A 16,671-nucleotide genomic window follows, 5' to 3' on the forward strand; every position below is an offset into this window, starting at 1 on the left:
TTCATGAGTTAATGCTTGGAGTCTTCACAGACCGTGTGACAAAACACTGCCTTTCCTTCCTTACATTTAAGGACATTTATGACAGTGTTGAATTAGAACATTGAACTTAAACCCTGTACAAATCCTGGATCTTGGAGATCTCTGAAAATGCATTGGAATAAAGGCACAGGCTATTTTTATCAAGGACGCATGGCAAACAAATGGCGAAAGTTAGAAAGTACAAAATAAAATCTATGCATAAAGGACCTAAACTGAGGCCGAAATTCTATGTGGACAGTGCTGCCAAATAGAAATAAATAGTTTAAACCATGACAGTGAGGTGGGGGTGTTTGTTTAATTTGGAAGCTTTTTTTTCTTCATATTTACCACTGTAAAAAATATTTACCACTACATTTTAAACAAATAGGAGAATGGTTAAATTAGCATTATTTAGAGACCCACCCAAAATGTAACTTTTGTTTCATTTAGGCGAGCTAACGTCTCTTTCAGGGGAGCTGGGCGCCCCCTGGCTCCCCCGTTATTCACACCTTTCTCTTGCACCTTGCTCTCAGACCCCAATGTTGTGCATATTTAAGTCCATGTTTATATTTAAACAAAAATAAGGGCCTGCACCTTGCCTCCCTAATCCCGCACTGCACACAATTTATAGAGGGATCCGGACATATTTTAACCCAGCAGATTGTGGTCTTTTGGGGTTGGTCTACATATTTGTATTGTTTCTTTGGGATAGGAACCCTATACCAAAATAGGTATACTTTGTCATGGTCCATTGTTTTGTTCCAATTCTCTTTGTCTGTGGTTTCAGCTTCATGGCCTTCCACTGCATGGCCTTTCACGGCATTGATGAATCAACTGAAAGCCACTATTTAAAATGCATTACATTGATTAACCCATCAGAGATACAGGCCATTTTATGGCTCATTTTGTCTTCCTGTAAATAAGACTTAAACTGTTAATCCTCCCTGCCCTTTTCCTGTTTTAGTCATCATGGTTTTCCCAGAGAATGGGATACAATTCAATGATGGCAGTCTCTAATATTTAATTTCATGCTCCAAGACATCCCAATGTCTCTCCAACTGGATAGGGAAAAGGGACAGAGAATGGAATTCAGCCTTGCCTGTCTTGTTTAACCCAATCCATTAGAATTATTTTGGAGTTTTTCCCCAAATACGTTTATTTCCTTATCTGAGTCTCATGACTTTGCTCGGTTAACTTTTGGGTTGCTACCTCCATTGTTGTCTGCATTTTGTAAAAGTCAAAACATTGTGGCAATTGCCAGAAAACCACTGGGTTTATAGTTTGCTTACTGGAAGTTGATCAATGAGAGTTCGTATTGAATTATAAGTCATCAATAATAACTTAATAAATTATCATTTAAGTTGTGCCTTGAATTGTATGTACTCTTTACAAGCACCGTGTTGCTAAGACTTCACTTTGGATTCAAGGAATGTATTCTTATATGTTGTATTTCTAAGTCATTCAGAAGTCATTGCTGTTGATGCCCAGTCTTGAACAGAGCACAAGCCCTCCATTGCATGGGGTTTTAGGTCATATTACATTTCTTTTCCAGAACTCATTTAAGCAGATTTCATCCTGGCTTGGACATGGCTTCAGCATCCATCTGTCTCCTCGCTGTAGCCCTCAGGATGCCTCTCTATAATGACTCAGAGAGCTGTGCCACCTTCACTGCAGCGATCTGGCAGCCCAGGCCCCTGTCCCTCTCCTTACTGAGGCCTAGATCAGCCAGTTTCTCCATGGCATTCAAGTAGAAACAATAGGCTCCAGGCTGACCCCTACACACACATACACCACCAACAGCTTGCTCTCTTTCTCTATCTCTCTTTCTCTCTCTCCTCTCTCTCTCTCTCAAGCACAAAACACCCAAACACACACACCCATTTTCAAGGCACGTCGGCTGGGATTGATGTGGGGAATGGAAATGACAAACAGCTCAATCGTGTTTCTGCTTTTCCCCCAGAGAGAGCGGGAAGGCTTGTTGTGACCATGTAACCTGGGAAATGTGTGAATCCTTGGATCCCTCCCCAGCCGGAGCTGTGTGAAAGGGCATATTTCAAGATTCAAGGCTCCACTGTCAACTTGTGTTGATGGAGGACGGGCTAAGGACATCAGAGCGATGGGCCCGTTAGTGCCTTTAAGAGGGCCACTGGACTGGCTTTGGAAATCACAATTTTTCACATTGTTATGGAATCTCAAACTACTCCTTCCTGGGGGGAAGATTCAACAGCCATGGGTGTCATGGAACATGAACCGGCAACGGAAATAATGGCTTTTTCAAAGTCACTCTTGTGCTGTAAATGTCGGCCAAGTTTACACCTGCCAGTAGCCGATGTTGACCAAGTCAAAACAATATAGAATCAGTTTGGAAACCAGTATGATTGTATTTTTTCAGGCTTCTGCTTATAGCTATTTATTGTTATTGTTAGATATTGTGTAAAGGATTTCTCATTGAGTGATATTCATTGTAATGATTTTTAGCAGACACTTTTATCCAAAGCTACTTACAGTCAAGCGTGCATGCATTCTACATGCAGGTGGTCCCAGGAATCGAACTGACTATCCTGACCTTGTAAGCCTCATGCTCTACCAACTGAGGATCAATCACAATTAAAGTCTGCTTTCATTTTAGAAAGTGTACACACAGCAGCAGAGTTGACTGTAAAAATATCACACAGGACTTTTTCACCTTTTATTGACGTAAATAAAAATAACCCTGTGTACGTTGCTGTTCTGTGTACAGGTGATGTATTCACCCTGGAGAAAAACATTGCCTATAGCCTAGCCAATCTTTCTCCAACCTCACCTCTAGACCAGCTTTTTTTAAACTCTCAGTCCAGGTCATTCCCTTTCAATTCCCAGACAGCATTCATATGTTTGACCTTTTCATGGCAAAAGGGCCAGTCTCCTGTCAGCTGACCTTACACCCTGCCTACATAAAAACCCAGAGACCATCACTGTTTGTCTTTTGCTCTGCTGGGTTCCAATCAGACAGCAGGTGCCGTTTCAAAAGTTTACGCTCAACACAGACTGGTGGTTGCTAGTCTTTGAGCTGGACACTCCCAGAACGCTGCCAAAACGCAAACACACATACACGTACATACACAAACACACACCACATCAGACATGCTGCACGCATAAAGTACATCTGCCCAACAAGAAGCCAGAGATGAAAAAACAATTGCTGTTTTGAAATGTGAAATGAACATAATAAAAGGCCACAACAATGTGAATATAACACGCTGTATTCAGCAGTACAGCATAGAAGAGCTAGAAGTCTTTGTCCTTGAGAAAATCTCCATATTCACTGCTGCTCTTGCCTACATAATTACCTCCCCCAATCCCTACTATCCCACACGTTGCTAAGACATCCTTCTCCTCCTTCTAACCACATCAGTGTGGGGAGAATTAACACAGTGTCTCTGGGCCTGTTGGCTTTTACAGTGATCCATGGGGCTGTCGGGGTCTCCAGCTCGATCTGAGACACTCACGGGACAGATGTTTCCTCAAAGGTCTGGCCGGTTTCGCCACCTTCTGCCAATGAGCCTGGCCTGCTTCACTCCAAGGTTCTGCAGGGCTTGCAGCTCTGTTTCCGCTGTAGCTTGCTTAGTGGGTGTGAAGGTCCCACACATACTCAATAATAAGAACATAAAAAAGAAAGCATGCACACCCTCCAGCGACAGTTACGTACTGTATGGTTGACCTTGTGCAAACACATCCAACTTTCACTTTTCTTGTGTGTGATTTTTAAAGGTGTTTGCCTATATCACGCTTAAACTATCATCCAGCATCAGCACACATTGAACAAAGACATCTACTTTTCACTTCAGTTTAAATGAACACATTGTTCTTTAATTAGGTTGTTGGATTTGAAATTGATTTATGTTATTTTGAATATGTAGCTTCGTTGCCCATTGCACTTTCCGTGACTTTCCATGATATCCTTTGTATTGGTACAACATGAAACTGGGGGCAAAGTAATGACATGAATTGCTTTTTGTAAACAGAATAACTTTTCTGAAACCGAGAGGCGACATGCAATGATTGAAGGAATTTGTGTATATGTGTTGTGGGTTTAGTGGTTGGAGGCCAGGCTGAGAGCCTTGTCATTTCCAGAGATTCGTCACTTTTGAATTTAAACTAGCAGACAACAACACCCTTGATGCCTGTTTGCCATTTATGTTGGTTTGTTGTTGCATATTGTTTTGTATGTTGGTGATATAATACAGCACTGGTAAATGTTACTCAATGTTTGAATCTAAAAGACAGCATCGACCGAGGTATTTTAATGACAAGCTCTGACCTCTTCAACAGTTCCCGGCAGAGGACGTGGTTGACCTTGTTAACATTTCTGGAGTAATTAATTAATCCACACGAGTGCTGAATCTCTGCCGATTCCTGCCAGCACACAGCCTATTGCCTCAAAGTGAGTGATATATACAGTAGATTGTCTGAGTAAAGCGGACTGCTGTCAAACTCTTAGGTCACCAGCACGGGGCCAGTCTGACTCTGACAGCAGTTGGCTTAAGGCTTAATGAGGGACATTTTTCAATTCAAGTTTCCATATGCTTCTCTAGAAGACCACCACTTTATCTTTTGCTATTTGCTGCAGGGAGAAGAAAGAGATTCAGAGCAAAGTTTGACTGTTGCTGGTCATTTAACAACGATACACTTTTACATGGCACTCAACTTCATGTTAAAATAAGAAAAAGCAGACGAAGGGGAATAAAGGGAAAAAACTACAGATTTTGATTAATTGCCACCTTTTCTGCTGGGCACAATGGTCAAGCTGTTCATTCAGCGCTTTTGCCTGTGATATTTTTGGCCTTGGATCCTTAGAACATGAATAACGAGTACTGAAAAAACGCTGCTGTAAAACCTGAGAGACTAGCAAGGCTGCTTGTCATTCTGCACCCCTCCTTCCTCTCTCCCACCGTCTCTCTCTCAGAATGCAACTTGAGTTGGGTGATCGTGAGATGTCTTGTGGGATTGTCCTTCTGATCTCCCTGGCGACAGCCTGGACCCGCAAACCCTGATTGGGCCCAGATGGACTCTGGAACCTTCACTGTGGTTCTCACTTCAAAAAGCCCCTGGTGCCCTCACAAATCTCACCCCGACATCATAATTTCTGTCGATGTCATTTCTCTCAGCTCATATGTGAATGTGTAATGTTTGTCTGTTGGAATGCTTGAATGTGTGTGTGTGTGTGTGCGTGAGTACAATGGTATAGTGTTATTTATATATGTATCACTGTTGAAAGACACTTTTTTGACACCTTGGAGAAAAATGTTGAAAGCAGAATATCTAAAGCATTGCACATTTTGGCAACACATGCTAGAGACTCTTTAAAATGTGTTTTAAAGAATACCAATGAAAAGCCCTCTCTCATCTGGTCATATTTGCTTTTTATAGGAAAACCACACGGCTTGATTGCTTTTCATTGTATGTTATTAAAGATGCATATGTGGCCAGAATAATTGCACAGCAAAGGGAACTCTGATGGTTGGATTCTGTAAAGTGCGGTATGAAAAACCAGACAGTTTTATTGCAGTAGCTGTAAGACACGAAGTAAACAACTTGTCTTTGGGTCCCTAGATGCCACTAGATTCCCAGGGAAACCAGTGTGTCAGAAATGTTTACAATGTGATGGTAAAGTGAACCACCCTGTCTGACATTTTTAATCTTCTACAAATGAGATGTCACGCACCTTTTCTCCAATTGGCTCACAGGAGAAAGGGAGATTGGAGAAAACCCTTGAACTGGAACCTCACTTCTGACCTCTGTCTTTCTGTGGTATTTTCAGTTTGCTACCTTGCTCATGTATCTTCATTTGACTAAATGGGTGCACATTGCATCCCCCAGTAAACAGCACTTATAAATTGACACTATTGTATAAACAGCTGCAGCCGTAATGTGAGTTGTTGCACCCGCACAGAGCCTTGTATAGTGATCGATTTAGACACAGACAATTTAATATACATCAAAACACTGAGTGAGGCGGTGTAATTTATGCTTATGACATTTTATGACAAGAATCTTACTGATTGCTGTCGGTCTAGGAGACACATAAGTGTACAGGCAATCTGGAATGGAACAGAATAACAAAACTAAATTGATATCTTAGATATGATACATTTATACATTTAGGCTTGAACATACTTTTTTGGATTGAGTCCTTTTCCTGTGGACCTACTTATTTAGTAACTAATCAACACCTGTAGAATAGAAGTTTGGATGTTTTCCCCCAATAATATGAAATATTATAAACAATTATTCACACTGAAAACGTGTCTGTTGTTGGTAGCAGGGAGTTGTTCTTTGAGCGATGCCCTCTGGTCTCCTAGGGGCTGACTGGCTGGGGTAGTGTATGTCAGCAGAACTGTGGGTGATTTGAGTGCAAAATGTGAAATGTCAGAGGGACAGGATAGGATGCCTTTCATATGAGCTTTGAGAGGCACTCCTATCCATCCTACTGGCCCTGCTGAACTTGCAAGAACTCCAGCTGCGGACCAATGCTTCATCCCTGACCAGCCTGCACACAGAGAATGATGGAACATTATGATAGAACTAAAACATCACTACTACGGCTGTGTCTTGATAGGTGAACGTGTGCAAAGGGACTGTAAAACACCTACCGTTATACAACAGAGCAAATCTCCACAGGACATATTTATACAGCTAACGTAGAGCCTTTAAAAAAACTTTATAGATTCTTTATAACAGGTAAAGGTTTAGCAGTTCAGGAAATCTGCCTTACCTTCAGGGGAGAATGACTTCCCCCTCTCATTGAAACCACGGAAGTTCAAGGACCGACCGCAGTACTGCATGCATTGTTAAGAGGAAACAGGATCCCCCATTATAGTGAATGGAACAATGGCAATCTTCATGTAAAACTAATAAAAAATTCTAAGACAATCATTGTACCAATAATTGCTTCTAATACACCAGATGTATGTCCTTGAATTGATTATTTTAAAATCACACACAGAAGATGTTATAAGGATTGTGCTGCCATCCTGTTAGAAGGTAACAGATTATTTTATTACAATAGTTAAAATGGATTTTCATTGTGTTCCATGATGTTATTTGCCCCCTAGTGGAGCTTTCTGGTACTTAGAGTGTACACAAACAGGAAGTAGAGAATTCGTTCTGCACGCTTAGAAGCAGCTAAAAACAACGCTACGGTGCAGGTCTTTCAGTGTAGTTATTTCTTGTCACGCTTCAGCCTTGGAAAATATTTGTTTGTAAGTTCGATTCAAGCATTTAGCTAATGATGATAATCTTGTTATTGATAGAGTTTCTTACATATCAATGTTGGTTGGTTGCATTTACTCACAAATTGCAATGCCTTTCATGTATGATGTTAGCTGTATTACTTTGCTCGTGCGTCATGCAAACGAATTGGAAAATATACAATACTGTATTTTTGTTACTGTTTCTAGTGTAATATGCCTTGTTATTCTACATAGATGGTTGTACATTATTAGAGTAATGAAAGGAGTTAGTCAATTACCATATGAGAAAGCAATTAGCTATATGGTTTGGCATCATGCCAGATGCATGGTACCGTAGCACGTGCTTTGTATTCATGCAACTTCAAATGTATAATGTACAGCTACAGTATGTTGGTGTGAATTGAATACTAAAGTATATTCTTTTCTGTGTTTTGCAGTTTTACAACATAAACGTTTACAATATATTCATTCAAGAAAAGTTACGCCTTGGGAGTTTTATTGAAGACTTAGTTGTTAGCTATCTGTCTAGTTTTGCATGGGAACGCAACTCAAGGGCAGAATAGTAAAAAAACATCATCACGGCGGGCTCAAGCTCAAGAATAACCACACACGGTGGTTTTGTTTCTACATTCATCAGCCAACAAAGCCTCTGTTCCTATGGAAGACCAGCAGTCTACGGTACAACAACCAGAGCCAAGAGTTCGACAGAGAGAGATGGAGGAGCCTCTTCAGCACATTGGGACCAAGTCTCAATCTACAAGATCAAGGTCATCAAAACAGTCAAGCAGATCCTCAACGGCGAGTTCTGCAGCCATCAAAGCACGCGCCAAGGCAGACGCAGCGCGTGCACAAGTCTCCTATGCTGAGAAGGAAGCTTCTGTGATGAAACAAAAGGCAGAAATAGAGGCCAGCTTGTTGAAGCAAAAAGCTGACCTCGAGGCAAGTTTATATGTTCTCCAAGTTGAGAGAACAGCTGCTGCTGCGTTGGCTGAAGCTGCAGCCTTTGAAGAAGCTGTAGGATCAGAACGCAGAGAACTTCACAAAGAACTAGACACAGGGACACAGCCCTTAAGTCCAGTTCAGCGTACCTGTGAGTATGTGCAACAACATGCTAGGCCCTACTTTGCTGAACTTCCATTTGAAGTGGAGAAACAAGAGCTTAGTGTTGACCCAGCTACATACTATAATCCAGAAAGTAGCAAACAACAGAACATGAGCAGAGACTCTCCGTTCAAAAGAAATGAACAGCAGCATGGTGTAAATGGAAAACAAGCCCACTTCCAGTCACACACACAAAGCGTCCCTGAGTCACAAGTGGCACCAGACCTCATCAAGTACCTCCTACGCCGTGAGATGGTGAGTTCCGGACTCCTGAAGTTTGATGATCGCCCTGAAAATTATTGGGCATGGAAAGCATCCTTTCTCAATGCGACCAGAGACTTGAATTTATCAGCCAGGGAAGAGTTAGATCTAATTACCAAGTGGCTAGGGGCAGAGTCGTCTGAGCAAGCAAACAGAATTAGATCTGTCCATATTTTCAACGCAACAGCAGGGCTTAACATGGTCTGGCAACGACTAGAAGAGTGCTATGGTACACCTGAAGTGATCGAGAATGCACTGTTGAAGAAAATTGATGATTTTCCAAAACTGGCTAACAAAGACAATCACAAACTAAGAGAACTAGGTGACATTCTTCTCGAACTGGAGTGTGCTAAAGTAGAAGGGTACCTTCCAGGCCTCGCTTATCTGGACACATCTCGGGGGGTAAACCCTATAGTAGAGAAACTTCCATTCAGTTTACAAGAAAAATGGATTGCACAGGGATCCAAATACAAGGAGGACTATCGGGTAGCATTCCCACCATTCTCGTTCTTCTCGAGATTCATCAGGAACCAGGCGAAAACTAGAAACGACCCCAGTTTCACCCTCTACACCTCAACTAACCAGGTGTCTATGAAAAGTGAGAAACCTGCCAGGTACAGCAGCAAGACACCTGTGACTGTATACAAAACCGATGTGTCATCTGAGCCCTCAGACCACCAAACCAAACCCAGTAAGACAAAGATTGAAAACCCTGACCATCACTGCCCGATACATAACAAACCTCATCCTCTTAAAAAGTGTCGTGGGTTTAGGTACAAAACTCTAGATGAGCGCAAATCATATCTCAAAGAGAATGGAATTTGTTTCCGATGTTGTGGGTCAACTCAGCACAGAGCTAAAGACTGTAAGGTGTCAATCAAGTGCTCAGAGTGCGACAGCGACAGACATCTTGCTGCTCTGCATCCAGGTCCAGCCCCTTCAAATACAGACACTGCTACAGCAGAGAAAGAGCATGGCGGGGAGCAAGGTGACGATGCTCTTCTATCTGTCACCTCAAAGTGTACGGAGATCTGTGGTGAGGCAGTTAATCCAAGATCATGTTCAAAAATATGCCTAGTTAAAGCTTATCCGGCTGGGAAAAGAGAGAAAGCTGTCAAAATGTATGTAGTGCTTGATGAACAGAGTAACAAATCTCTGGCCAAGACAGAGTTTTTCAATCTCTTCAACATCAATGACAACTCTGCTCCATACACCATGAAGACCTGTTCTGGGGTAACAGAGACTTCAGGCAGGAGAGCCGTCAACTTCATGGTGGAGTCTATAGACGGACACATGCAGCTATCTCTCCCTACTCTGATAGAGTGTGATATGATGCCAGACGATAGGACGGAGATTCCCTCCCCCGACATTGCGTATCATCATCCCCATCTGCAACCAGTTATGGACAAAATTCCAGCTGTGGACCCAGACGCTCCCATCCTCCTGCTCTTAGGACGAGACATCTTAAGGGTACACAAGGTACGAGAGCAAATCAATGGGCCCCACGACACTCCTTATGCACAGCGACTCGACCTCGGGTGGGTCATCGTGGGTGAGGTCTGTCTGGGAACGGCTCACCGACCAGCCAATGTTAACGTGTTCAGGACAAACATACTTCAGAATGGTCGCACATCCTATCTGAGCCCTTGCCCTGACATCATCCAGGTAAAAGAGAACTACAACAGTGTAGCTCAGAAACACATCTCTCCCTCTACAATGCACTCGAGAGATCCAAACACAACTGTGAACACAGACAACCTGGGATGTTCCGTGTTCGACAAAACACAAGACGATGATAAACCAGCACCATCAGTGGAGGACAAAGCCTTTTTGGACATTATGGACAAACAGGTTTTCCAGGATGATGGAAACAACTGGGTGGCTCCACTACCTTTTCGCCCCACTCGACGTCGCCTTCCTAATAACAGGGAGCAGGCCATAAACCGTCTCACATCACTTCGCAGGACTTTAGACAAAAAGCCTGACATGAAGCGTCATTTTATTGACTTCATGCAAAAGATGCTGGATAACGACCAAGCCGAACCTTCACCGCCACTAGAGGGAGACAAAGAATGTTGGTATCTACCCATATTTGGTGTTTACCATCCACAAAAGCCTGAACAAATAAGAGTAGTATTTGACTCCAGTGCTAAGTGTCAAGGCGTGTCACTTAACGATGTTCTGCTCAGTGGTCCAGACTTAAACAACACACTCTTGGGTGTCCTAATGCGCTTCCGCAAGGATTGCATTGCACTAACAGCAGATGTGCAACAAATGTTTTACTGTTTTGGTGTACGTGAGGATCACAGAGATTACTTAAGGTTTCTCTGGTATGAAGACAACAATCCAGATAGAAACATAACTGAGTACAGGATGAAAGTCCATGTATTTGGGAACAGCCCTTCACCAGCCGTAGCCATCTACTGCATGAGACGAGCAGCGCTACAGGGTGAGAAGGAACATGGATCAGAACCCAAGCAATATGTAGTGAGGAACTTCTACGTCGATGATGGGCTGACATCAGTAGCTACAACAGAAGAAGCTATCAACATTCTAAGAAAAACACAAGCAATGTTGGCGGAGTCCAACATGAAACTACACAAGATTGCATCCAATAGCAAAACAGTTATGGAAGCCTTCCCTATGGAGGACCGTGCAAAAGACTTAAAAGATCTGGACCTAGGAGTGGATCCTCTCCCCTTTCAACGGAGTCTGGGACTTTCCTGGAACCTGGAAACAGACAGCTTCTCATTCCAGGTGTCCCACAATGAGAAGCCTTTTACGAGGAGAGGCATCCTGTCCACAGTGAATAGTCTTTATGACCCCCTTGGGTTCGTGGCTCCAATAACAATGCAAGGTAAAGCCTTAATCAGAGAACTCTCTTCTGATCAGAGTGAGTGGGATGCCCCTCTTCCCCCAGAAAAAGAAGAGAAATGGAAAATGTGGAAGGATTCTTTGATGGAGTTGGAACATATGTATATTCAGCGGACCTACATCCCAGTCTCCTTGTCTACCACTCAAAGAAGAGAGCTACACATCTTCTCGGATGCCTCTACAGTAGCCATAGGAGCGGTAGCCTACCTGAGAGTTATTGACTCGGAAGGTCAATGCCATGTTGGATTTGTCATGGGGAAATCAAAATTGGCCCCTCGTCCGGCCCACACTATCCCACGCCTAGAACTGTGTGCGGCTTTGCTAGCTGTTGAGATGTATGAACTGATCAGAGACGAAATTGACATTGATGTAAATGTGGCCAAGTTCTACACAGACAGTAAGATAGTTCTCGGTTACATCCGCAATGTCACCAAAAGATTCTATGTGTATGTTGCCAATAGGGTAACTCGCATCAGGAAGTCTACCCATCCAGATCAGTGGTGTTATGTAAACACTGACAGCAATCCAGCAGACCATGCAACCAGGCCTATACTTGCTGCGCTCTTAAAGTACACCAGTTGGTTCTCAGGTCCACCTTTCCTGACCCAAACAAACTCAAGTGAGCCTGAGAACATAAATTTTGACCTTGTAGAGCCTCACGCAGACGCAGAGATTCGACCAGACGTCACTGTCTTCGCCTCTAAGGTTTCTGGAGCTCAACTCGGCTCTCATCGCTTTGAGAGGTTCTCAAGCTGGAAAGCTCTCAATCGAGCCACAGCACGACTCATTCATGTTGCCAGATCCTTCCATGAAGGTGCGGACAACACCAGCTGCAGAGGCTGGCATGACTGTAATAAACCATGCGGTACAAGTGAGTTGTCACAAGCCAAAACAGCAATCATTCACTGTGTGCAACATTTACATTTACATTACATTTACATTTAAGTCATTTAGCAGACGCTCTTATCCAGAGCGACTTACAAATTGGTGCATTCACCTTATGATATCCAGTGGAACAACCACTTTACAATAGTGCATCTAACTCTTTTAAGGGGGGGGGGGTTAGAAGGATTACTTTATCCTATCCTAGGTATTCCTTAAAGAGGTGAGGTTTCAGGTGTCTCCGGAAGGTGGTGATTGACTCCGCTGACCTGGCGTCGTGAGGGAGTTTGTTCCACCATTGGGGTGCCAGATGAACTTCCAACATGAAGCCTTCAGAGAAGAATTCAAATGCCTTGAAAAAGGAAAAGAGTTCCCAAAACAAAGTACACTCAAAAAACCTTTCCCAGTACTGACAAAAAGGTTAGGAAAGTAGAACTAAACATTGTCAAGCAAGGAGCTGCTAAGGTGTTTCTGAGACCAATCTCAGAGATTGTTGTTCTTCTTTCTGAAGCATCCTAGAGACAAAAGATAATAATAGAAAGGACATTATTTGTTTCTTGATATGTTTTATTTCATAGTGGCACAATTTCATTATACCAGGCGGGGAGTGTGCTGCCATCCTGTTAGAAGGTAACAGATTATTTTATTACAATAGTTAAAATGGATTTTCATTGTGTTCCATGATGTTATTTGCCCCCTAGTGGAGCTTTCTGGTACTTAGAGTGTACACAAACAGGAAGTAGAGAATTCGTTCTGCACGCTTAGAAGCAGCTAAAAACAACGCTACGGTGCAGGTCTTTCAGTGTAGTTATTTCTTGTCACGCTTCAGCCTTGGAAAATATTTGTTTGTAAGTTCGATTCAAGCATTTAGCTAATGATGATAATCTTGTTATTGATAGAGTTTCTTACATATCAATGTTGGTTGGTTGCATTTACTCACAAATTGCAATGCCTTTCATGTATGATGTTAGCTGTATTACTTTGCTCGTGCGTCATGCAAACGAATTGTAAAATATACAATACTGTATTTTTGTTACTGTTTCTAGTGTAATATGCCTTGTTATTCTACATAGATGGTTGTACATTATTAGAGTAATGAAAGGAGTTAGTCAATTACCATATGAGAAAGCAATTAGCTATATGGTTTGGCATCATGCCAGATGCATGGTACCGTAGCACGTGCTTTGTATTCATGCAACTTCAAATGTATAATGTACAGCTACAGTATGTTGGTGTGAATTGAATACTAAAGTATATTCTTTTCTGTGTTTTGCAGTTTTACAACATAAACGTTTACAATATATTCATTCAAGAAAAGTTACGCCTTGGGAGTTTTATTGAAGACTTAGTTGTTAGCTATCTGTCTAGTTTTGCATGGGAACGCAACTCAAGGGCAGAATAAGGATCATTTTGTTGCTAATCGCAGCCTGCAGAACCCCGGTCGGCAGTAAGTTTCAAGTTTCATGTATTAATGTCACGTGCAGAAGTACAGTGAAATGTCTTTCTTGGATGCTCTAAACCCCAAAATGCAGTAATCAATAACAATGTACTACTAAAAATAACACAAGGTAGAGCAATAACACATGAGATATAAAAGTAGGAAATGAGAAGAACACGAGGAAGTAAGTAAGTAAGCATACCATATACAGGGTCAGTCAGTACTAGTACCATATTTACAATGTGCAGGGATACTGGTTCTATCGGTAAATATATATATATGGGTAAGGTAACTAGGCATCAGGATATATGATAAACAGAGTAGCAGCAGCGTATATGATGATTGTATGTGAGTGGGTGTGCGTGTGTAGAGTCAGTATAAATGTATGTGCATATTATGTGAGTGAGCAAATTAAGAATTGAGTGTCAGTGTGCGTGAGTGTGTAGCAACCTGTAAATGTGCAAAAAATAAATAAATTACAAGGGTCAACTCAGATAGTCCGTGTAGCCATTTTGTTAGCTATTTAGTTATCTATTTAACAGTCTTATGGCTTGGGGATAGAAGCTGTTCAGGCGCCTGTTGGTGTCAGACTTGATGCACAGGTATCGCTTGCCGTGTGGAAGCAGAGTGAACAGTCTATGGCTTGGGTGGCTGGAGTCTTTAACGATTTTCCGGGACTTCCTATCACACCGCCTGATATAGAGGTCCTGGATGGCAGGGAGCTCGGCCCCAGTGATGTACTGGGCTGTCCACACCACCCTCTGTAGCATAATGCGATCGCGAGTGGTGCTATTGCCATACCAAGCAGTGATGCAGCCAGTCAAAATGCTCTCAATGGTACAGCTGTAGAACATTTTGAGGATTTGAGGGCCCATGCCAAACCTTTTCAACCTCCTGAGAGATTATTCACGATTGTGCGCATGTGTGTGGACCATTTTAAGTCCTTAGTGATTTGGACACAGAGGAAGCTCTCGACCCGCTCCACTGCAGCTCCGTTGATGTGGGCGTGCTCACCGTCTCATTGTCTCATCATCAAAGCACTTCATGATTACACATGTGAGTGCTACAGGGCAGTAGTCATTGTGGCATGAAGCCTTAAGAGTTATTGGGAAAAGGAATGATGATGGGCATCTTAAAATGTGGGGATTACAGACTGTGGCAAGGTGAGGTTGAAAAAGAATGTGAATATGCCTGGAATACCGTTGGGCCTCGCGGTCTTGCCGGTGTTGACCTGATTAAAGACCTTACTCACGTCGGCCTCGGAGAGCGAGATCACTGAGTCCTCTGGGTCGGTGGCAGGCCCTCACACCCGGTATGATGTTGTTATTGTCGAAGCGTGAATAAAATGCATTTGATTTCGTCTGGTAGAGAGGCATCATTGGGCAGATCACGGCTGGGTCTTCCAATACGTAATGGACTGTAGCCCCTGCCACATGCTACGGGCGTTGGAGCCTGTGTAATATGATTCCACCTTGTTCCTATATTGTCCTTTTGCTCGTTTGATGACTCTGCGGAGGTCATAACGGGACTTATTGTATTTCTTCCTGGCTCCAGCTGTAGCCCTCTGTGTGGTAGCCCTGTACTTTAGTTTAGCCGGTGACGGAGGTGGTTATCTAGTGGCGAAGGAGATGTGTTATTGAAGTTGGGCATCACATGTCTTAATGACGTTGAATTAAAATTGCCGGAAACTAGAAAAGCAGCCTCCAGATGTAAGTTTTCCTGCTTGTTTATAGCCTTGTACAGTTCATTAAATGCCAGTTTGTTATTTTTCTTGGCGTGAGGTGGAATGTATACAACAGTCACAATAATAGCTGAAAACTCACTGAGCCAGCCTGCAATGTCACTTCCTGGAGTAGCTCAAACTGCGCATGTGGTGTCTTCATGAAACGCCATCTTAACCGACTTCATTTGGCTTCAATGCGCTATTGAGTCTTCAAATAGGAATGAATAGTGTCACGTGATCGAAGGCTTTGTCCATTCATATATACAGCCATTGCTTACCTAACATGCAGCTGGCAGTAATGACTAAAGGACATAGACAGTGCGATACCGTCAAGTTATTTAAAGAGCCCTCAGGCATGCCATTTACAACAACAATCATCGTCATACTTAATTGTCGTAATTGGTGCACTTTCCTATACAGTATGTTCTGAACTGATTTGAATACATGTAATGGTTAACATGCTCACATGCAACATCGTGTGTAAGGGGCTAAGGGGCGAGGCCTGTAAAAATACATGCTACTGTAAAATGACAGTAATAGGTCAGTAGAGGTCAACATGGTGTGTGTACAGCCTCTTCATTAGCTTTGAATAGTGCTGGACCCAATTGATTTTGTGCTTTTGTTGGTTGTAGCATAACAAATGGTACCTGTCCAATCTAACACGGTCCATGCCAATTTCACAGTTATTCTGCTTGTTAGACAGCACAACTGGCAAACAAAAGACAAACAACAGGCATTTAGTTCTAGAGGGCTCGCCGTTGCTGATCGTGCACAAAGCTTTTGCTTCTAACTGAGTAAAGCAAACCATTGATTTACTCTAAAACTCTTCCCTAAAATATGTAATGCAACTTCAGTGTTTATACTACCCACTACTCAGTTATGGATACTTACTTGTGACAAAAGAACAGCATTAGCCATGCAAGTTGCTGAGGTCAATACAATAGACATGACTTAGTATACTTTTGAAAGCAAGTGTTTAGTGAAAGGGAAGAGGAAAAAGTGAAAAGTTGTCTTACAAAAGAAGAAAGAAAAATATCCTACGATTAATGGGAGGTCTGTGGATAAAAGCTGCGGGGAAAAAAGGTTTTGATTGATTGGAACATAGTTGGAAAATGTCCATGATATTAATGGTCCCCCACTGG

The 16,671-nt window shown here is 42.5% G+C and overlaps 1 protein-coding gene and 1 long non-coding RNA gene across 2 annotated transcripts; both read left to right on the top strand.

Annotated features, from left to right (window-relative positions):
* Window positions 1-7,023: 7,023 nt before the first annotated feature.
* Window positions 7,024-12,431, top strand: LOC139575297 (uncharacterized). Its single transcript, XM_071400247.1, has 2 exons — window positions 7,024-7,259; window positions 7,688-12,431. Exon 2 carries the CDS (start codon window positions 7,908-7,910, stop codon window positions 12,429-12,431), a length of 4,524 nt encoding a protein of 1,507 aa, XP_071256348.1. The 5' UTR covers window positions 7,024-7,259; window positions 7,688-7,907.
* A 262-nt stretch (window positions 12,432-12,693) lies between these two features.
* LOC139576195 (uncharacterized) lies at window positions 12,694-13,685 on the top strand. The gene is made up of 2 exons (XR_011675075.1): window positions 12,694-13,216; window positions 13,645-13,685. It is a non-coding gene; the product is annotated as an uncharacterized lncRNA (long non-coding RNA).
* Window positions 13,686-16,671: the final 2,986 nt, after the last annotated feature.

The sequence above is a fragment of the Salvelinus alpinus genome, chromosome 5 (assembly GCF_045679555.1).
Source record: "Salvelinus alpinus chromosome 5, SLU_Salpinus.1, whole genome shotgun sequence".
NCBI lineage: Eukaryota > Metazoa > Chordata > Actinopteri > Salmoniformes > Salmonidae > Salvelinus > Salvelinus alpinus.